Below are 23,709 nucleotides of genomic sequence, written 5' to 3' on the forward strand. Positions count from 1 at the left end.
AACCTAACCAAAGAGGTTAAAGATCTGCAATCTGAAACCTATAAAACACTAATGAAAGAAATTGAAGACGACACAAAGAAATGGAAAAAACATTCCATGTTCATGGATTGGACAAAAAAATATTGTTAAAATGTCTACACTACCCAATGCAATCTACACATTTAATGCACTCTCTATTAAAATACTATTAATATTTTTCACAGAGCTAGAACAAACAGTCCTAAAATTTGTATTGAACTACACAAAGACCCTGAATAATCAAAGCATTTGAAAAACAAAAGCAAAGCAGAAGGCATCATAATTCTGGACATCAAGTTGTATTACAAAGCTGTAGTCATCAAGACAGTATAGTACTGGCACAAACACAGATACATAGATCAACGGTATAGAATAGGGGTTCCTGGGTGGCTCAGTTGGATAGGCGTCTGACTTCGGCTCAGGTCATGATCTCGCAGTTTGTGGGTTTGAGCCCCGCGTCAGGCTCTGTGCTGACAGCTTGGAGCCTGGATCTTGCTTCGGATTCTGTGTTTCCCTCTCTCTCTCTCTCTCTCTGTCCCTCTACTGTTCGTACTCTGTCTCTCTCTCTCAAAAATAAATAAGCATTTTAAAAAATTTTTAAAAAATCAATAGAACAAAATAGAAAATCCATATATGACCCCACAACTATATGGTCACTTAATCTTCAACAAATCAAGAAAGAATATCCAGTGTATAAAAGACAGTCTCTTCAACAAATGGTGTTGGGAAAACTGGACAGCAACATGTGGAAGAAGGAAACTGGACAAATTTCTTACACTATACACAAAAATAAAGTCAAAATGGATGAAAGACCTAAATGTGAGACAGGAAACCATTAAAATCCTAGAGGAGAACACAGGCAACAATCTCTTTGACATCAACCATAGCAACTTCTTACTAGATATGTCTCCTGACACGAGGGAAACAACTGCCAAAATAAACTTGGGACTTCATCAAAATCAAGACCTGCTGCACAATGAAGGGAACAATCAAAAAAACTGAAAGGCAACCTACAGAATGGGAGGTGATATTTGCAAATGACATATCTGAAGAAGGATTAGTATCCTAAATCTATGAATATCTTATAAAACTCAACACCCAAGAAATAATCCATTTAAGAAATGGGAAGAAATGAACATTTTTTTCCAAAGACACACAGATGGCCCAACATGGAAAGATACTCAACAACACACATCATTAGGGAAATACAAATCAAAACCACAATGAGATACCACCTCACACCTGTCAGAAAGGATAATTTTTATTATATGAAATTTATTGTCAACTTAGTTTCCATACAACACCCAGTGCTCATCCCAAAAGATGCCCTCTTCAATGCCCATCACCTACCCTCCCCCCCACCCCCCATCAACCCTCAGTTTGTTCTGTTTTTAAGAGTCTCTTATGCTTTGGCTCTCTCTCCCACTCTAACCTCTTTTTATCTTTTTTTTTCCTTCCCCTCCCCCATGGGTTTCTGTTAAGTTTCTCAGGATCCACATAAGAGTGAAAATATATGGTATCTGTCTTTCTCTGTATGACTTATTTCACTTAGCATAACACTCTCCAGTTCCATCCACGTTGCTACAAAGGGCCATATTTCATGCTTTCTCATTGCCACGTAGTACTCCATTGTGTATATAAACCACAATTTCTTTATCCATTCATCAGTTGATGGACATTTAGGCTTTTTCCACAATTTGGCTATTGTTGAGAGTGCTGCTATAAACATTGGGGTAAAAGTGCCCCTATGCATCAGTACTCCTGTATCCCTTGGGTAAATTCCTAGCAGTGCTACTGCTGGGTCATAGGGTAGGTCTATTTTTAACTTTTTGAGGAACCTCCACACTGTTTTCCAGAGTGGCTGCACCAGTTTGCATTCCCACCAACAGTGCAAGAGAGTTCCCATTTCTCCACATACTCTCCAGCATCTATAGTCTCCTGATTTGTTCATTTTGGCCACTCTGACTGGTGTGAGGTGATATCTGAGTGTGGTTTTGATTTGTATTTCCCTGATGAGGAGCGATGTTGAGCATCTTTTCATGTGCCTGTTGGCCATCTGGATGTCCAGAAAGGATAAAATTAAGAACACAAGAAACAACAGGTACTGGTGAAGATGTGGAGAAAGGGGAATCATCTTACATTGTTTATGGAATGGAAACTGGTGAAGCCACTCTGGAACAGTATGGAGGTTCCTCAAAATGTTAAAAATAGAACTACAATATGATCCACCTATTGTACTACTAGCTATTTACCCAAAGAATACAAAAATATTATTTTGAGGGGATACATGCCCCTTGACATATATAGCAGTATTATCAAGAATAGCAAATTTTGTATAGAGCCCCAAAGTCCATTGACAAATGAATCAGAAAAGATGTGGTATCTATACACACACACACACACACACACACACACACACACACACACAGGAATACTACTCAGTCATAAAAAAAGAATGAAATCTTGCCCTTTGCAACAATGTGAATAGAACTCGAGGGTGTTATATTAAGCAAAATAAGTTAGTCAGACAAAACCAAATACCGTATGATTTTGCTCATATGTGAAATTTAAGAAAGAAAACAAACGGACCTAGAAAGGGAAAAAAGAGGAGCAAACCAGAAAACAGACTCTTAACTATAGAAAACAAACTGATGGCGACCAGAAGGGAGGTGGGTGAGAAGGATGGGTTAAATAGGTGATGGAGATTAAGAGAGCACTTGTTGTATGTAAGTGTTGAATCACTAAATTCTACACCTGAAACTAATATTACACTCTATATTAAGTAACAGGAGTTAAATAAAAGCTTGGGAAAAAAATAGAGTATTTATAGTCCCCTCCCCAAAAGAAATAAAATGCCAGGATCTTAACGATTATAATACAACAATTTTAATTTATATAATGAAATAAACCTTGATATTATTCATGTTCTAATCATACCTTTTAGATCTAAGAAAGTTTAGTGAGAAAAGTTCTAGACCTAGATGCATGAATTAGCAGATATTAGGCAACTCACTTAATCTCTCAGATTGCTCATCTGTAAAATGGGAGTCAGTCCACCTTTCTTACCTTTCATGAGGCTGCTGTAACATAAATGAGCTAACATATATGGAAAATATTTTATAATATTTTAAAAGACTAATCAAACATGAAATACTTATCAAATATAAGATACTGCTACACTTCAACTCAGGTTGAAGAGACAACTCAAAATACACATACCTAGGTTTTTGAGATCACACATTGAAAGCTCTGTGGCCATAACCCCACAATATCATTGCCATTAGTGACATTAAAATTGAAGAACAATAATACGACATGTGATTTGTGTATTTTCTATAGAATTGTTCATGCTCTACATTCAATCTATTTTAAACCAAATAAACCAAAGTGTATTTCATGAGGGAACTAACGTGACAACCTTCAGTAAAAGTTCCACACCTACAGATTAAACTATGAAATAACATGACAATCAATTATACAGATAAGACAAAATAAGGCAACTTCTGATTACAGACCTTGATGATGACACTGTGGAAACAGCATAGCAAATTGATCTTGTCAATGGCTCTCTATTACATTTTGAATAAAGGGGTTTTCTACAGTGAATGAAATGTATTAATGCTTAACAATCTGGAATATATGACAAAATACTTAAAGGTGTAAGTATAAAGAAAGAAATTCTTTGTGAATTTATCCTATATCCATAAATTTGTAAGTTTTAGTGTTCTCAACATCATTTTGTGAAATCCCTAGCACTATGGAAATCATATGCAATAAAAACACAATAGTGTCCTTACTCTCAATTAACAGTATTTTTGGACTTCTGCTAAAGTTGAATTTAATTCCTAACTAGAAGTTACAAAGACACCAGAAAATTTCCAAAATTCCACTTAATGCACCAATAAGCAAAATTCTGTTAATCAAAAAGAACTTATCGTTCCTCAAATTTAAAGCTTTATATTGTGGTTTGAAAAAAAAAAAAACATTAAAAAGGACAATTCAACCTTTTGAAGAAAACTCCAGAATAAATAACTCAAATTTATAAGTATTTAAAAGTTATAAGAACACCTTTGCCAGTTGTAAATGAATGTGGCTGGATTATAAACTCTCAATGCAAACTATGAGTGCAAAATGCTATTATGATTTTAACATATAGAGGAGAAAAAATCTGCCTTAGTTCTTATAAAACTGTTCAGCATCAAAAAAGACTGCAGAAATGAAATCCAATGTCATTTATAAAATGTACAGCTTGTTGCAAAACTTTTAATTCTTTTACTTAGTTGTATGTGCTTTGTTCTAAGACCAATCATTTCTGATTTGCACAGTATATGTTAAACTGCTACTACCCAGCTGGTTATTCCTACAAATAATTGTTTAACAGTTACTAATAAAACTTACAAAAATCACACTATCCAAAAGTCATTGTTCCAGAAACTAGCACTGTAATTTTTTTTTTTTTTCAACGTTTATTTATTTTTGGGACAGAGAGAGACAGAGCATGAACGGGGGAGGGGCAGAGAGAGAGGGAGACACAGAATCGGAAACAGGCTCCAGGCTCCGAGCCATCAGCCCAGAGCCCGACGCCGGGCTCGAACTCACGGACCGTGAGATCGTGACCTGGCTGAAGTCGGACGCTTAACTGACTGCGCCACCCAGGCGCCCCGAAACTAGCACTTTAAAAAGCCACTATATTCAATTTTGAATTGCTACAATAAAATATATTGGTAGATACATTCCCCTACTCTTACCAACTTCAAATGTTAACACATATTGTAGAATATAGCTGAAATATCAACTTCTTGCAACATTTCTTCAGGAATAAAATTTCATAAAATGATGATGTATAGCAAGTACTACTGGTTGTATCCTCAGCAACCAATTAGTCTCTTCCTCCCTGTCAAAAGAGCCATAATTCTGTTCCAATATCAGGCAGAAGGTGCCCAGAACTAGGGAAAGGATCATGGCTGATTAAAGACAACTATACCAATTTACAGCCCTATGCTGGTGATTGAATTAGAAGTGAGCTGGTTATCTAGTTTTAGCCAATGAAACAAAGCAGAGTGTACTGGGGGCTCTTGATGAAGACTCTGTAGTGTAATAATAATAATACTTTTGTCAGAAAAACTCTCCTCCTTCCCACAATGATTAGATCTTTTTACTGCATGAAAACCTGTTTAGAATTGTGGCAACCATTTTGTAACTCTATACAGAAAGCTAAGAGAAGGGTAGAGCAGCTACGCCAAAGCTATGATGTGATTAAGATGCTCAATTAGTGAGAAAACCTTCAAAAACAACCACAAAACAAGTAACAAAATGGCGATAAATACATATCTATCAATAATCACTTTGGAGGTAAATGAAATAAATGCTGCAATCAAAAGACATCGGGTAACATATTAGATAAAAAAATAAGACCCATCCATATGCTGCCTACAAGACTCGTTTACATGCACATTGAAAGTGAGGGGATGGAGAAACATTTAACATGCAAATGAATGTCAAAAGAAAGACAGGATAGCAATATTTATATTGGACAAGACAGACATTAAAGCAAAGACTACAACAAGAGACAAAGGACACCATATAATTATAAAAAAGATAATCTAACAAAGGGATAATAACAATTTTAAATGTTTCTGCACCCAACAAAAAGCACCCAAATACAATAAAACAGTTAATAACAACTGTAAAGAAACTAATTGATGATAATACAATACTAGCAGGGGATTTTAACAAGCCACTTACATTGATGGACAGATTATCTAAACAGAAAGTCAACAAGGAAATGATGGCTTTGAATGACACACTAGACCAAATGGATTATACAGATATATTCATAACATTCCATCTTAAAACAGCAGAATACACATTCATTCATTTAATCTTAGAGACAGAGCACCATCAGAGAGAGAGGGGCAGAGGGAGAGAGAGAATCTCAAGCAGCCTCCACACTCAGCACATAGCCCAATGCAGGGTTTGATCCCATGACACAGGGCATGACCTGAGCTGAAAATCAAGAGTCGGACACTCAACTGACTGAGCCACCCAGGTGTCCCTACACATTATTTTAAAGTGCACAGGAAACATTCTCGGAAACAGATCACGTATTAGGCCACAAAACAAATCTTAACAAATTCAAAAAGACTGAAGTCGTATCATGTACCCCTTCTGACCACAACACTATGAAACTAGAAATTAACCAAAAGACAAAAAATTGAAACACCACAAATATCTGGAGGTTAAACAACACGCTCCTAAACAATAAATGGGTCAACCAGGAAATTAAAGAAAATAAATAAATAAATAAATAAATAAATAAATGGAAACAAATGAAAATGAAGCCACAATGGTCCAAAACCTTTGTGATGCAGCAAAAGCAATTCTAAGAGGGAAGTATATAGCAATACAGGTATACCTCCAGATGAAAGAAAACTCTCAAATAAGAACCAGTAGAAGATACTTTGAAAAAAATAGTAAAATTTATAAACCTCTAGCCAGACTTATCAAAAAGAAAAGAGAAAGGACCCAAATTAGTAAAAATTACAAATGAGAGAGGAGATATAACAACCAATACCACAGAAATACAAACCGTAAGAGAATATTCTAAATCATGACATGCCAACAAATTGAAAAATCTACAGTGGAAAAATTCCTACAAACATATAACCTACCAAAACTGAAGAAGAAATAAAATATATGACCAGACCAATTACCACAATGAAATTCAATCAATAATCAAAAAACTCACAACAAATAAAAGTACATGGCCAGATGGCTTCACAGGTGAATTCTACCAAACATTTAAAGAAGAGTTAACACCTATTCTTCTGAAAGTATTCTAAAAAACAGAAGAGGAAGTAAAACTTCCAAATTCACTCTTTGAGGACAGTATCACCCTGATACCAAAACCAGATAAAAACACCACAAAAAAAGAGAACTTCAGGTCAACATCTCTGATAAACATAGTTGCAAAAATCCTTGATAGCAAACCATATCCAACAATACATTTAAAAAATCATACACTACAATCAAGTGGGTTTTTTTCCTGTGATGCAAGGGTAGTTTAATATTTGCAAAACAATTAACATGACACATCATCACATCAATAGGAGGAAGAAAAAAAACATATGATAATTTTCAGAGATGATGAAAAACACATTTGACAAAGTACAACATCCATTCGTAATAAAAACCCTGAACAAAGTAAGTCTAGAGGGAACATACCTCAACAGGATAAAGGTATTATATGAAAAACCCAGAGCTAGGATCATCATACTCAATGGTGAAAAATTAAGAGCTTTTCCTGTAAGATCAGGAACAAGACAAGGAAGTCCATTCTCACCACTTTTATTCAGCATGGTACTGGAAGCTCTAGCCACAGCAATAAGAAAATAAAAAGAAATAAAAGGCATTCAAATTGATAAGACAGAAGTAAAACTTTCACTAATTGCAAATGACATAGTAGTATACATAGAAAATACTAAAGACTTCACCAAATTATTGCTAGAATTGACAAATGAATTAAGTTGCACGATACAAAATCAATGCACAGAAATCTATCGCATTCCATTACAATAATAAAGCAAAAATAATAATAACGAAGCAGCAGAAAGTGAAATTGAGAAAACAATCCCATTTACAATTGCACCAAGAACAATAAAATATCTAGGAACTTAATCAATAAGGTGAAAGAACTGTACTCTGAAAACTATAAAACAATGATGAAAGAAATTTGAGACGATGCAAAGAAATGCAAAGACATTCCATGCTCATGGTCTGAAAGAACAAATATTATTAAAAATTCTGTACTACCCAAATCAATCTATAGATCTAATGCAATCCCCATAAAGAGCAACAGCATTTTTCACAGAACTAGAACAAACAGTCCTAAAATCTGTATGGAAGCACAAAAGAGCTCAAATAGCCAAAGCAATCTTGAAAAGAAAAACAAAACTAGAAGTATCACAATTCCAAACTTCAAGTTATATTACAATGCTGTAGTATTCAAAATAGTATGGTACCGGCAAAAAAAATAGACACATAGGTCAATGGAACAGAATAGAAAGTCCAGAAACAAACCCACGATTATATGGTCAATTAATCTTCAACTAAGGATGAATGAATTTACAGTGGAGAAAAAAAACAATCTCTTTAACAAATGGTGCTGGGAAAACTAGACAGCAACATGCAAAAGAATAAAACTGAACCACTTTTTCCATCATACACAAAAATAAATTCAAAATGGATGAAAGACCTAACTGCATGACTAGAAACCATAAAAATCCTCTTAGAAGAGAGCATAGGCAGTAACTTCTCCAATATTGGCCAAAGCAACATTTTTCTAGGTCTCCTAGAGGCAAGGGAAACAAAAGCAAAAATAAACTTAGGTACTACATCAAAATAAAAAGCTTCTGACAGAGAAAGAAACAACAAAACTAAAAGTCAACCTACAGAATGGGAGAAGATATTTGCAAATGGCATATCCAATAAATGTTCAGTATCCAAAATATACAAAGAACTTATAAAACTCAACACCCCAAAAACAAATAATCCAATTAAAAAATGGGTAGAAGACATGAACAGACATTTCTCCAAAGACATACAGATGGCTAACAGACACATGAAAACATACTCAACATCACTCATAATCAGGGAAATGCAAATCAAAACTACAATGAGATACCACCTCATGCCTTTCAGAATGGCTGAAACCAAAAACACCAAAAACAAATGCTGGCAAGGACATGCAGAAAAAGAAACCCTCCTGCACTGTTGGTGGGAATGCAAACTGGTGCAGCCACTGTGGCAAACAGGATGGAGACTCATCAAAATGTTAAAAATAGAACTACATTACACTCCAAGAATGGTACTGCTGAGTATTTACCCAAAAATACAAAAACACTAAATCAAAAGGATACATGCACCTCTATGTTTATACCAGCATTATTTTTTTTCAATATATGAAATTTATTGTCAAATTGGTTTCCATACAACACCCAGTGCTCATCCCAAAAGGTGCCCTCCTCAATACCCATCACCCACCTTCCCATCCCTCCCAACCCCATCAATCCTCAGTTTGTTACCAGCATTATTTATAATAGCCAAATTATGGAAGCAGCCCATGGGTCCATGGATAGATGAATGGATAAAGAAGATGTGATGTAGATCTATAATGGAATATTATTCAGCCTCAAAAAAAGAATGATATCTTGCCATTTGCAACAACATGGATGGAGGTAGAGACCAAAATGCTAAGCGAAATAAGTAAGTCAGAGAAAGAGAAATACTTTATGATTTAACTCATATGTGGAATTTAAAAAAACAAAATAAATGAGCAAGTGAAAAGAAAAAAGAGAGACAAACCAATAAACAGTTTTAGATGGTTACCAAGCTGGGAGGTGGGTGGCAGGACAGGTCAAATAGGTGATAGGGAGCAATGAACACACTTATCATGACAGCACTGAATATTGTATAGAATTGTTGAATCACTCTACTGTACACCTGAAACCAATATTACACTGTATATCAACTGGAATTTTTTTTTTTTGAGACACAGCGTGAGTGCACAAGAGCAGGGGAGGGAGGCAGAGAGGAAGACAGGGAGGGAGGGAGGGAGAGAGGAAGGGAGGGGGAGAGAGAGGGAAAGAGATAGAAAGAGAGAGAGAGAATCCAAAGCAGGCTCCACGCTCAGCACAGAGTCCGACACAGGGCTCTATCCCACGATGGTGAGGTCATGACCTGAGCTGAAATCAAGAGTGCAATGCTCAAACAACTGAGCCACCCAGGTACTCCTAACTGGAACGGATTTTAAAGTTTTTATTTAAATTCCAGTTAACAGAGTATAATATTAGTTTCAGGGGTACAATATAGTACTTCAGCACTTCCATACACCACCTGGTGCTCATCACAAATGCATTCCTCAATCCCCATCACCTATTTAACAACCCCCCCCTCACACCCCCACCCCCACCCCCACCCTGTCACCCACCACCTCTGCCACTCACCTTCCCTCAGGTAACCATCCCTTTGTTTTCTCTAGTTAAGTAATTGGAATTTAAATAAAAACTTTAAAAAATGCTCAACAAATTCTGCAATTTCTGCAATGACCAACCCTACTGACCAACCCACCTCCTCACCTCCCCACTTACTTATTCTTCTACATGTTTAAACCACTTTTAGTTGGGCACTGTGTCACTTGCAGCCTAAATCAAACTTATTCATACACAGTAATAAAAAACAGCTTCCTCTAAATTGTATTACAGGTGATTTTTCATTTTTAAAATTTATTCTTTTTCCTTATTGAGATTACTCAATTTTTGCCAGGAAACTCATGTTACTTATATAATTTTTAAGTTAAAATTTTAGAATCCAAACTAATAAAAGGAGAATTTTAGATTAATGTTAAAGTAGTATCTTTATTTTGTTACCAACTTGAGAGCTGGTTCATTTGAAAATCTAAGAGGAATGTTTTCATCCTGCTTTAACATTATCATGCCAGAAAAGGAGAAAAAATGTTCAATATTTGAAAACAAAAACAAACAAGCAAAATAAAACAAAAACCAGGGCAGAAAAATACAAGTTACTGTCAATACCTCAGAATGATAAAATCTCTTCTTGCTAAAGAAATTACATGGCATTATGCAATTAACAGGCAACAATCCTTTATCTAAGAATTCTTTGGATTTGTGTAACTAAGGTGGGGATTCCTGTCTTGTGCCTTTTCATCCTGTTGAATATTTAAAATAAGAAACAGTGGCTGCTTTTACTCCCTCATGTAAACTACAAAAACAACCCATGGTGTATAAACTACAGTCACAACTAAAGGACTGGATTCACCCCTTACTTTGTAACACTGGGAGTTAGGCATTTTTAATTCCTCATTACAGATTTACTACTTTACTAAATAGTATTCTGGTAAAGTAAGGAAGTAAATGCACCTCTTTAGGTACTAGTCTTCACAAAGGAAATACTTTATTCACGTGATGCAATGGTTCTCATGTTGTGTGCAAAATACAACATGAAAAAATGGAAACAAAACAAGCTTCTGAGTTAGACAGACATGGCTTCAAACCTTGTCTCTGCTATCTCTAGCTCTCCCAGAGCTTCAGTTTATTCTTCTGTGATATACACCAACATCTCATGCACATGGCTACACTATAGACTGAATGAAATGAAATAAGATATGTAAAGCACCAAGTTATAGCAATTGCCACATAGACAATGTCCAATAAATGCTAGTTCTTTTTCAGTTCTTTTCCATAAACCAATTACATAATTACAAAATTTGCTTCAGTGAAAAAAAAATCTATGTATAGCAAAAGTATTTTTGGCTCAAACTGGATATTATCATACTTATTTCAAGCAGCATTCAGGATAATAAATCTCTGATGTAACAAAACAATCTGGATAGTTCTTGATGAACTGTGATATGTGGGCAAACGTTGTGATAATACGTTTATCACTACAATTTCTATTTTAGTATTTAGACCAATTTTTCAATAACCAAAAGTACTAAATTTAATGTTCAAAAAATCACTAAAACCTTTAAGGTTGAACACTTCAGAATTACTTCTGAAAACAAGTAAACTCAACAACAACAAAAAATAATGCAGTATCCTATATGTTTATATCAGAGGCTGGGGTTACTGACTTTCCATGTACTTTGAGGTATTTTCCAAGCAGTGGTGATGAGTTTGCACTGATTTATTTGCATCCTTGTCCTGGTCTTTTTGTAATCAAAAATTAAAAATCAAGAGACAACTGGTTATGGCTACAATACTGTTTATAGCCATGAGATATATATTCTATTCTCCCTTGACGAAATAACAAGCGGCATATGTGAGGATCTAATCATAGATTTTGGACTAATAACATCATCTCTATAAATTAGCTAACACATCTGGTCTAAAATCAGAAAACAAGTCATATGTCATTATTCATATTATTAAAAAGCTGTAGTTACATGATATTTTGGAAATTTAGCAAAATACTGAAAACAGTATTCTACATTATGTAGTGTATCAAGGACTGAAGTTTGACTTCTATTTGTTTGAAGCAACAAGCTATAATAAAATCTTGGTATGAATGACCAATAAAGTGTAGGAATTCTGATAACCTGTCATTTGATCAGATTGTGGATTTGATGTGCACATCTAGTGTACAAAACCAAGAAAATTAGCAAGTGAGAGATCCTAATGATTGACCACCATTAGGATAAAATTACAAAGCCATCAGGAAGTTATAACCTCCTTTCTGAAAAAAAAATGCTCACTTAAGTGAGGCTAAGGATAAGTAGAAAACACAATTAACCTGAGGCATGTGGCTCTGTACAAAAAAACACATGACTCCCAATAGGAAATAGACTCTTTAAAAAAGCCAATGAAGAGGAAGACATAAAACTGTTCCTTTTTGTAGAAGACATGACTATATATATAAAAATCCCAAGGGATCTCTAAAAAAAAATCCCCAGAACTACTAAGTGAATTCAGCAAGATTTCAGGATTCAAATCAATGCATAAAAACCAACTGCATTTCTAAATACCAATAATGAACATATGAAAGCCAACATTAAAAAGACAATTCCATTTATAATTGCCCCACAGACAAGTAAATACTTAGGTATACAAGTAACAAAACATACACAGAATTGAGATTGTGACAATTACACAATTCTGTAGAAAGAAATCAAAGTTGACCTACATAACTGGAGAGACAAAACTTGTCAATGAAATAGAAAACTCAAAATAAAAAGGTATCAATGCCCCAAGCTGATTTAGCATTAATGCTATGCAATTCCAAAAAAATTCCAACATTTTCTAGACTTAGAAAAGCTTCTCAAATCATTTACACGGAAAGGCTCAAACTCTGGAATAGCTAAAACCATCTTGACAAAAAAGAATAAAATTTGGAGGAATTATTCTACCTGATTTTAAGTCCTAATATGTAGCTGCAGTAATCAAGACAATGGGGTACTGGTGTGAGAAAAGACGTACAAGTCAATGGAATAGAACATAAAATCCACAAATAGACTCATCCAAGTACAGCCCACTGATTTTTGACAAATATGCACATTAATTCACTGGAGGAAAAACAGCCTTTACAACAAATGGCACAACTGGATAACCATATGTAAAACAAAAAAATTAACATTGACCTAAACCTCAAACCTATACAAAAATTAACTCAAAGTATATCAAAGTATATTATGGACTTAAATGTAAAACATAAAACTATAAATTAAAAAAAAAAAATATGAGAAAATCTTCGGGATCTATACCAAAGAAAAAAGTGATAAACTGAACCTCATCAAAATTTAAAACATTTCACCTGCAAAATACCCTGCTTAAAGAGAATGAAAGACAGGCTAAGATATGGGAGAAATATTTGCAAACTACATACCTAACAAAGGACACATATATAAAACATATAGAGAACTCTCAAAAACCCACAAGAAAAAGCCAATCAAATTACAAAATGAGTAAAAGAGCAATCCTTATCAAAATAACACCATCAGGGGCGCCTGGGTGGCGCAGTCGGTTAAGCGTCCGACTTCAGCCAGGTCACGATCTCGCGGTTCGTGAGTTCGAGCCCCGCGTCAGGCTCTGGGCTGATGGCTCAGAGCCTGGAGCCTGTTTCGGATTCTGTGTCTCCCTCTCTCTCTGCCCCTCCCCCGTTCATGCTCTGTCTCTCTCTGTCCCAAAAATAAATAAACGTTGAAAAAAAAAAAATTAAAAAAAAAAAAAACAAAATAACACCATCATTCTTCACAGAGCTAGAACAAACAATCCTAAAATTTATATGGAACCAAAAAAAGACCCCAAATAGCCAAAGCAATCCTGAAAAAAGAAAACCGAAGCTGGAGGCATCACAATCCTGGACTTCAAGATGTATTAAATACAAAGCTGTAATCATCGGAAAGAGTGCAAATGTCCATCAATGGATGAATGGATAAAGAAAACGAGGTGTATATATATATATATATATATATATATATATGTATGCATATATATGCATACATATATATGCACATACACATATATATGCATATATATATGCATATATATATGCATATATATGCATATATATGTGTGTGTATATACGTATATATGTATACATGTATGTATACATATATACGTATATACACATACACACACACAATGGAGTATTACTCAGCAATCAAAAAGACTGAAATGTTGCCATTTGCAACTACGTGGAGGGAACTGGAGGCTATTATGCTAAGTGAAATTAGTCAGAGAAAGACAAAAATCATATGACTTCACTCATAGGAGGACTTTAGGAGACAAAAAAGATGAACATAAGTGAGGGGAAACAAAAATAATATAAAAACAGGCAGGGGGACAAAACAAAAGAGACTCATAAATATGGAGAACAAACTGAGGGTTGCTGGAGGGACTGTGGGAGAGGGGATGGGCTAAATGGGTAAGGGGCATTAAGGAATCTACTGAAATCATTGCTTCACTATATACTAATTTGGATGTAAATTTTAAAAAATAAAAAATAAAGTTAAATCAAAAACAAAAAAAAAAATCAACCAAAAAAAAAAAAAAGCTGTAGTCATCAAGACAGTATGGTAATTCACCTCACACCAGTCAGAGTGGCTACAATGAACAAATCAGGAGACTATAGATACTGGAGAGGAGGTGGAGAAACGGAAACCCTCTTGCACTGTTGGTGGGAATGCAAATTGGTGCAGCCGCTCTGGAAAACAGTGTGGAGGTTCCTCAAAAAATTAAAAATAGATCTATCCTATGACCCAGCAATAGCACTGCTAGGAATTTACCCAAGGGATACAGGAGTGCTGATGCATAGGGGCACTTTTACCCCAATGTTTATAGCAGCTCTTTCAGCAATAGCCAAATTATGGAAAGAGCCTAAATGTCCATCAACTGATGAATGGATAAAGAAGTTGTGGTTTACATACACAATGGAATACTACGTGGCAATGAGAAAGAATGCAATCTGGCCTTTTGTAGCAACATGGATGGAACTGGAGAGTGTTATGCTGAGTGAAATAAGTCATACAGAGAAAGAGACACCATATGTTTTAATTCTTATGTGGATCCTGAGAAACTTAACAGAAGACCATGGGGGGAGGGGATGGAAAAAAAAAAAAGGCTAGAGAGGGAGGGAGCCAAAACATAAGAGACTCTTAAAACTGAGAATAAACTGAGGGTTGATGGGGGGTGGGAGGGAGGGGAAAGTGGGTGATGGGCATTGAGGGGGCACCTATTGGGATGAGCACTGGGTGTTGTGTGGAAACCAATTTGACAATAAATTTCATATTAAAAAAAAAAAAAAGACATTATGGTACTGGCACAAAAATACGCAATCAGATTAGTGGAACAGAATAGAGAACCCAGAAATAGACCCACAAACGTATGGCCAGCTAATCTTTGACAAAGCAGGAATGAATATTCAGTGGAATAAAGAGAGTCTCTTCAGCAAATGGTGCTGGGAAAACTGGACAGTGACATGCAGAAGAATGAACCTGGACCACTTTCTTACACCATACACAAAAATAAACTCAAAATGGATGAAAGACCTAAAAGTAAGACAGGAAGCCATTAAATTCCTCAAGGAGAAAGCAGGCAAAAAACTCTTTGACCTAGGCCACAGCAACTTTTTACTCAACATGTCTCCAGAGGCAAAGGAAACAAATACAAAAATGAACTACTGGGACCTCATCAAAATAAAAAGCTTCTGCCCAGTGAAGGAAACCATCAGCAAAACTAAAAGGCAACCGATGGAATGAGAGAAGATATTTGCAAATGACATATCAGATAAAGGGTTAGTATCCAAAATCTATAAACTTATCCAACTCAACACCCAAAAACCAAATCCAGTGAAGAAATAGGCAAAAGACATGAATAGACACTTCTCCAACGAAGACATCCAAGTGGCCAACAAACACATGAAAAAATGCTCAACATCACTCATCATCAGGGAAATACAAATTAAAACCACAATGAAATACCACCTTACTCCAGTCAGAATGGCTAACATTAACAACTCAAGCAACAACAGATGTTGGCGACGATGCGGAGAAAGAGGATCTCTTTTGCACTGCTGGTGGGAATGCAAACTGGTGCAGCCACTCTGGAAAACAGTATGAAGGTACCTCAAAAAATTAAAATAGAACCACCCTATAACCCAGCAATTGCACTACTAGGTATTTATCCAAGGGATACAGGTATGCTGTTTCAGAAGGGCACATGTATCCCAATGTTTACAGCAGCACTATCAACAATGGCCAAAGTATGGAAAGAGCCCAAATGTCCATCAATGGATGAGTGGATAAAGAAAATGTGGATAAATAAAATGTACACACACACACACACACACACACACACACACACACACACACAATGGAGTATTACTCAGCAATCAAAAAGAATGAAATCTTGACATTTGTAACTACGTGGATGGAACTAGAGGGTATTATGCTAAGCGAAATTAGACAGATATCATATGACTTCACTCATATGAGGACTTTAAGATATGAAACAGATGAACATAAGGGAAAGGAAGCAAAAAAATATAAAAATGGGGACAAAACATAAGAGACTCTTAAATACAGAGAACAAACAGAGGGTTGCTGGAGAGGTTGAGGGAGGAGGGGTGGGTTAAATGGGTAAGGGGCATTAAGGAATCTACTCCTGAAATTATTGTTGCACTATATGCTAACTAACTTGGATATAAATTAAAAAATAAATTATTTTTAAAAACTTAATAGAAAAAGAAAAAAAAAAGACCTACCCTATGATCCAGCAATAGCACTATTGGTATTTACCCAAAGAACACAAAAACCATAATTCAAATAAATACATACACCCCTATGGTTATAGCAGCATCATTTACCATAGTCAATACATGGAAATGGCCCAAGTGTCCATCAACTGATATATACAAGGAATATTATTCAGACATAAAAAAAATATGAAATCTTGCCCTCTCCAATGACATGGATGGAGCTAAAGATTAAAATGTTAAGCAAAATAAGTCAGTGAGAGATAGACAAAATACCATCATGATTTCACTCATATGTGGAATTTAAGAAAAAAAAAAAAAAGCAAATGAGCAAAGGGAAAAAAATTAGACAAACCAAGAAACAGAGTCTTAACTATAGAGAACTGATGGTTGGTTACCAGAAGAGAGGTGTGTGCAAGGATGGGTTAAATAGGTGATAGGGATTAAGGAGTGCCCTTGTCATGATGAGCACCCAGTGATGTACATATAGAATTGCTGAATCACTATATTTTACACTTGAAGCTCATATAATAGTGTATATTAACAAACTGGAAAATAAAAACTTAAAAAAAAATAATGAATTCTCACTTAGAAAGAGACACTTAAAATATGACTTCCCAATATTCTCTCCTGATTTTCAAAAATGTCTCCAAATGTCATGACCAGTCATTCTGATTTTTTTAATTCAAAATTATAATTGTCCATTTTGCTACACTAAGTATTATCTAAGAATAGTGCTGTGTATTTCCCATTTTGCTATGATAAATATTACCTTTTATTTTAGTTTATTTATTTTGAAAGAGAGAGAGACAGAGAAAGTACATGCATATGAGCAGGGGAGGGGCAGAGAGAAGAGACAAAGAATCCCAAGCAGGCTCCATGCTTTCGGCACAGAGCCCAACATGGGGCTCAATCTCACAAATCGTGATAGCATGACCTGAGCTGAAATCAGAGTCAGATGCTTAACTGACTGAGCCACCCAGGCGCGCTACACTGAATATTATCTAAGAAGAGTTAGAAGAACACTGGAGTAGAATTAAATTATCCTGGGTTTTAAACTTGAGCTCTACCACTATCTAGCCTATGTGTGGCCTTTTTCAAGCCATGTGACCTTAAATGAATCTCTTTTAGCTACACTGGGGATTCTGTAAAAGCTGCAACTAGTACTATGTGCTCTATCCCAGCACAGGACTGTTGTAAGACACAAGTCATTAATGTAGGATGTTATTATCATAATCATCATCTAAGCAGAGAAAACTGAAAGTTCTATTTTAAAAAAGGGAAACCATCATATCAATTCGACTTTTAGCAACCAATGTCAGTCATATGTTGGCTTCTTTTGAATACATGTGAATTAAGAAGTCATTAACTCAGTTTACCCTAAATTAATACTTTTCATACCTGGCATAACAAAATACTTCCACATGTTGAATGGTTTTGTCCTTCCTGCTAAGAGCAATAGCTTCTTCATTTTCAAGAATGTGCTCTTGCCATGCTGGATTTTCATTCACAATGTCACTGTTTTCCTAAACAAAATACAGATGAGAAATTTTAATTAAATTGAGCAATGCGATCGTCTACTTTTCTGTAAAACTGTATATCTTTCTAAATTAATGCTTTCCCTTTGATCCCATCAAAATTCTGAAGTGACTCTAGCATAGTGTACCATGTCAAAGGAAGGAGAAGAAAATTGTGTAAAAACCTATCCTATCAAAACCTAGCTCTTGTTTACAGATTTCTATCAGGATATCTGACATTTTGATGCAGTTATTGGACATTGGATGTGCCTGTTTTGACATTGTTTAAGAACTAGAACAACTAACCCTCTATCTGCTGAAAATCAAGTATGTCTGTTGTACATTTTACTTGTTAATAATAAAGTTTTTGCATTTTGTTGTCCAAACAGCAGGCTCACAATTACTTCATTCTACTTACTTTTAGGTCTTTGAAGGTTAGTCACTAGTCATGTCAAATTTTGATTATATGCAAAAGTATTTTTGAAAAGTATTCAGCCCACTATAACTAAGATCTGTATAATAAGTGACTCTAAATATATTTTTAATTTTTTTTAATTTTTATTCATTTTTTTGAGAGAGAGAGAGAGAGAAAGGGAGAGAGAGACCGAGCATGAATGGGGGAGGGGCAGAGAGAGAGAGACACAAAATCTGAAGCAAGCTCCAGGCTCTGAGCTGATATCTCACAGAGGCTCAAACCCACGAAATGTGAGATTGGGACCTGAGCAGGAGTCGGATGCTTAACCAACTGGGCCACCCAGGCCCCCCTCTAAATATTTTATATTCATAAAGACAATAGAAACAATAATGTATAATAATGTATGTAAATTGTAATGGTTGGAAGTGGCCCTACAAATTTTCAATAATTCCTAACTACATTTTATGGACCTAAATTGTATGTACAGCAATATTTGAATACAGAAGATTTTTGGAAATGTCAAGATATGCCTTTTCCAAATGTCAAGAATCAATTTTTAACCTGTTTAAAATTTTAAACTATTTGGCACATACCTTGTCAGAGAAATTTTTTTAATGTATTATATATTCTCAAAGAACTAGTAGTGAAATATAACTATAATATCCTTGAAGTAAATTCAACTCAGAAAATTTCTAAACTTAACAGATTTCATAAAGTAGGATAATAATTATCTTAAAAGATATTTTTGTCCTGAATTTAACATTTTAAACTGAAGAAAAGTAGGGTAGACATTTTTTATTATAACTGTTATTATTAGTGTTAAAATCCCAATATAGGTAGAGAGGAGGTAAAACATAGAACTCTGAATGTGTAGACATAGGGGTTACCAGTCTGAAGAAAAGACAGTGGAGCAGGGGACAAAGAGCAAAGAAGGAAAGGATATGGTGAGAGAGTCAAGATGCTGAGCACCAAAATAAAAGAAATGTCTACAAAAATATTTTTATTTTAATAAATCTAACCTATTAGCAAAACTCATTTTATAAAATTCCCTTCACTCACTAGATATTTTCCATTCAGACAACTGAGGTACTTTTGTTGTCTTTGTTGTGAGCATCTAGACTAAATTTTTTCATGGAAGTACTATTATTGCTAAATATACTAAATAAGATGACCCACATTTGTACATACTTCCTAATAAGAATAAGGTTCAAAATAGGGTTTCTGATCAACACAAATATATGAATATTTAAGGCACAAAAATAAAACAGTTAAATGTCTACTTGTAACATTTACTTTCTTGATTTATACAGTTTGTATTACATGCAATATTACTTTAAAAATATCGGTTGTTTCTCCAAACTCTTATTTCATGCAATGATATTATTCAAACTGAATCTTCACTGCATCTTCAACATCAGTGTCTTTGTCATCACCAGAAGCACTTTTTAAGTGTTGTATCATAAATTAATCAGTACAACTACAATGCTTAGTGTGGTGCTTGGCACATGTTAAGTGCTTAATAAGTCTTAGCTATATGATTTTTAGCTAACTGAATACAATTTTCTAGGATATATCATCCACCTTTCCCAACTGTCTAAATTCTTTTGAGATACAGCAGTTTCTGATTCCATGTATGATGGAATTACTCTCAGTAGGAAATTCATTTCAAGCCACATGTACTGTTCACATAAAATTAGGATAGTTTTTTAAATCTGTCATAAAATTCCATAAAACTCCATGACATAACCAACTCCCATATTACTATGCTGTAAATGTCCTCTACAAAAACTTCTTTACAATGATATCCAACAGTTGTAGTAGCAAGATCCTACCTTAGAATAAAAACTACTAAATATACATTAAACTTCTTTCCTTGCTTTTTGTTTTTACTGATTCTGTCAGATGACTTCTATAAATATGTAAAACCACCAATGACACAGATCATTTAAAATTAATGCATCTTCCCCAAATAGTTGGGTTTTTTTTCCAACATATACTGACTGAAAGAACAACTAGTAATATGTGAGACTTTATGAACAACTGGAATATTTTTCTGAAAGACTATTTTAGAGAAAAAAATCTTGTCTTATATTTGGGTATATAATGAGAAAAATGGTATCAAATATATATGATGTACTCTTCTGCCAACTTATCTATGTACTGTATATTTAAAAAGTGATAACTATATTTTGAAGGCATTGGAAGAATATTAGCTAAAAAGACTGCATAATTTTTGTTAAATAAATAAAAATGTGACATCAGTCTATTGTACAGAAGCTTAGGGTTTTCTTCAATGTAGGGTTATTGTGTGATACAAAATACAACATAGTAGATTAAAAATCAACTAAGTTTACCTGGTATTCCTTTAGCCAGGACAATAGTCCTGAAAAGCTAAAACTGGCCCAGTTTCCTCCATAGTAGCTTCTTCTGTAACAAGAAAAAATAAGAGTAAAGAAAAGGGTATAAAAATCAAGTCATTGAATTCCATCAGCAAACCACCCTGAACCCTTCAAATCATTTCAATATTGCTACCTCAGAGTTCAAAACCTAATTGGGATGTTTGAAATACCAGGCTGAAATACAAGTGGGCCACTCAGATCCCAGAGGTAACTTTTCATTGTATAAGGAGTTAAAAAATCTCTTTGGCCTCCTCAGAGATTTCTCCACTAATCAAATGCCACTGATCAGGGATTGTGAACAGCTTAATATGGGCATTGAGCAGGGAACATGAACAAATTTGACTCCTTGGTTTTAAAAAACTGGCTAGAGAGAAAAACCTTGGTAGATCTCAAGGAAAGCCAGTGGAAAAAACTGCTAAGTTTTCTATAAACAATTAAATGTCCACTGTCACCACCACTACCAAACCCATAACCCATGCCAACACACACACACACACACACACACACACACACACACACACACACACAACTGGCTACTCTAGATCTAGTGGTCCTGTGTTATTCTCAGCCTTCAGGGCCAAAAATAAAAGTAGATCCTGGACACAGTTATTCACATCAAGACTTTTGTGATAAGTAAAGTAAGAACAGTATTCCCATTGATAACTGAGTGAACTATTAATTCTTCATTCCACAGTCCTTTGAAGATCGTCATTCTGTTTTAGAGAACCCAGAAGTCTTCTAATTAAGATCAGGTAAACCTTGCAGACACTGGACATTTGATTAACTTCCTTAAGTAGGAAGGAACCAATAGGAAGGAAGGTTACCAGTGTAGCAACCAGAAAGAACTCTTTAATTCTGAACTACATACTAGGCTTCCCAGTTCTTGAAAAACTCTTCGTGTTTACTGATTCTTTGTATGATGAGACCCAAAGTACACTTAGTCCCACCTACAATATCCACTCTGGTTGTGGGGTGGGACACATTCTTGGTTTTGTTTTGTCTTTTATTTCAATTTTGCTTCTCTGAATCTTTCTCTAACAAAATAAAAATCTATAAAAGCTCTTTTTAATATGAAACAACAACTAAAACCTTTAATGTAATATCCAAAATTACTCATCCATAATGCTACTGGAGATTCCCTCAATATTCTGATGTATTTTCTCCTCAACTAAATGTTGACATAGGCCTTCAGAACAGTCAGACTTTAGGTTCAAGTATTCTACCACTAATCACTTTTTTGCTCTAACACAGAAAATGGTTAAATCAAACATCTGTGAAAGCGTATCTAGTAATACAGATCAGTACTTTACTTATAATACGATAGTTCTCTCAGAGATAATGCAAATTCATATACCATCCAGAATCTCTAGTGGGCTTTGGGACACCTGGGTGGCTCAGTCAGTTAAGCATCCAACTTCTGCTCAGTTCATGATCTCATGGTCCCGGAGTTTGAGCCCCACGTCAGGCTGTGTGCTGACAGCTAGGAGACTGGAGCCTGCCTCAGATTCTGTGTCTCCCTCTCTCTGTCCCTCCCCTACTCACACTCTGTATCTCTCAAAAATAAATAAACATTAAAAAAAAAGAATCTTTAGTGGGCTTTAAAATTTAGATAGAATTTCAGCTATAGTAACAATTCTAGATGGCCACCCTTATTAACATACTGGAATCAGGAAACCTGGAAACTGTAATCCGTTGGGTCAGAGAGAACGGCGGAAGGAGAAGGTGGGCAACAGCCAGTATAGAGAAGAGGGAAGAGTAAAGAGAGAGGGGGTATTAGAATTAGTGGTCTTTCCAAAAGAAATGTATACTCTCTTTCCCCTTGTCTGAGAATAACATACTTCCACCATCCCTTCCCATCCTCTAAATATAACATTCAACAAAACTAGAAAATATCCTGGGTGTTTAAAAAAAAACCACAACTGTCTTTATTTCTTGTTGAGATATTTAGATTTCTTTTAAGTCACCACAAGGTCATAAATAAGATGCTCTGGGACGCTAGAGTGGCTCAGCTGGCTGAGTGTCTGACTCTTGATTCCGGCTCAGGTCATGATCTCATGGTTCATGAGATTGAGCCCCACATCCAGCTCTGCACTGACACTGTGGAGCCTGCTTGGGATTCTCTCCCTCCCTCTCTCTCTCTCTCTCTCTGCCCCTCCCTGGCTAAATAAATAAACAAATGAATGAAAAAATAAATAAACAAATAAATAAATTAAAAAAACATTTTTAAAAACTGAATGGGTTAGGCACAAACTAGTTGAAAATATTCCTAAAACACATCTGACAAAGGACTGGTATCTAGGATATGTAAAGATTTCCTTCAACTTAATAATATGACAAATATTCAAATTTTAAAATGGGCAAAGGGTTTGAACAGACATTTCACAAAGGAAGATAGATGTGGCTCATGAGCACATAAAAAGGTACTCAACATCATTAGTCATTAAACCAGTACACATTAGTCTATGGCCATACTACCCTGAATGTGCCCGATTTCATGTGATCTCAGAAGCTGAGCAGGGTCAGGCCAGGTTAGTACTTGGATGGGAGAGAAGTACACATTAAAACAAGCATTAAAAATGAACATAATGGGATA

The 23,709-nt window shown here is 35.2% G+C and overlaps 1 protein-coding gene across 1 annotated transcript in view; it reads right to left on the reverse strand.

Annotated features, from left to right (window-relative positions):
* The window catches only part of CHM (CHM Rab escort protein), a 260,707-nt gene that overhangs the window by 173,905 nt on the left and 63,093 nt on the right, over nt 1-23,709 (reverse strand). The window contains exons 3-4 of the mRNA XM_043570858.1: nt 21,072-21,144; nt 18,187-18,311 (exon numbers count right to left, since the gene is read on the reverse strand). Coding sequence (XP_043426793.1) covers nt 18,187-18,311; nt 21,072-21,144 — 198 coding nt within the window. The remainder of the gene's footprint in view (nt 1-18,186; nt 18,312-21,071; nt 21,145-23,709) is intronic.

The sequence above is a fragment of the Prionailurus bengalensis genome, chromosome X (genome assembly GCF_016509475.1).
Source record: "Prionailurus bengalensis isolate Pbe53 chromosome X, Fcat_Pben_1.1_paternal_pri, whole genome shotgun sequence".
In the NCBI taxonomy this organism is placed as follows: Eukaryota; Metazoa; Chordata; class Mammalia; order Carnivora; family Felidae; genus Prionailurus; species Prionailurus bengalensis.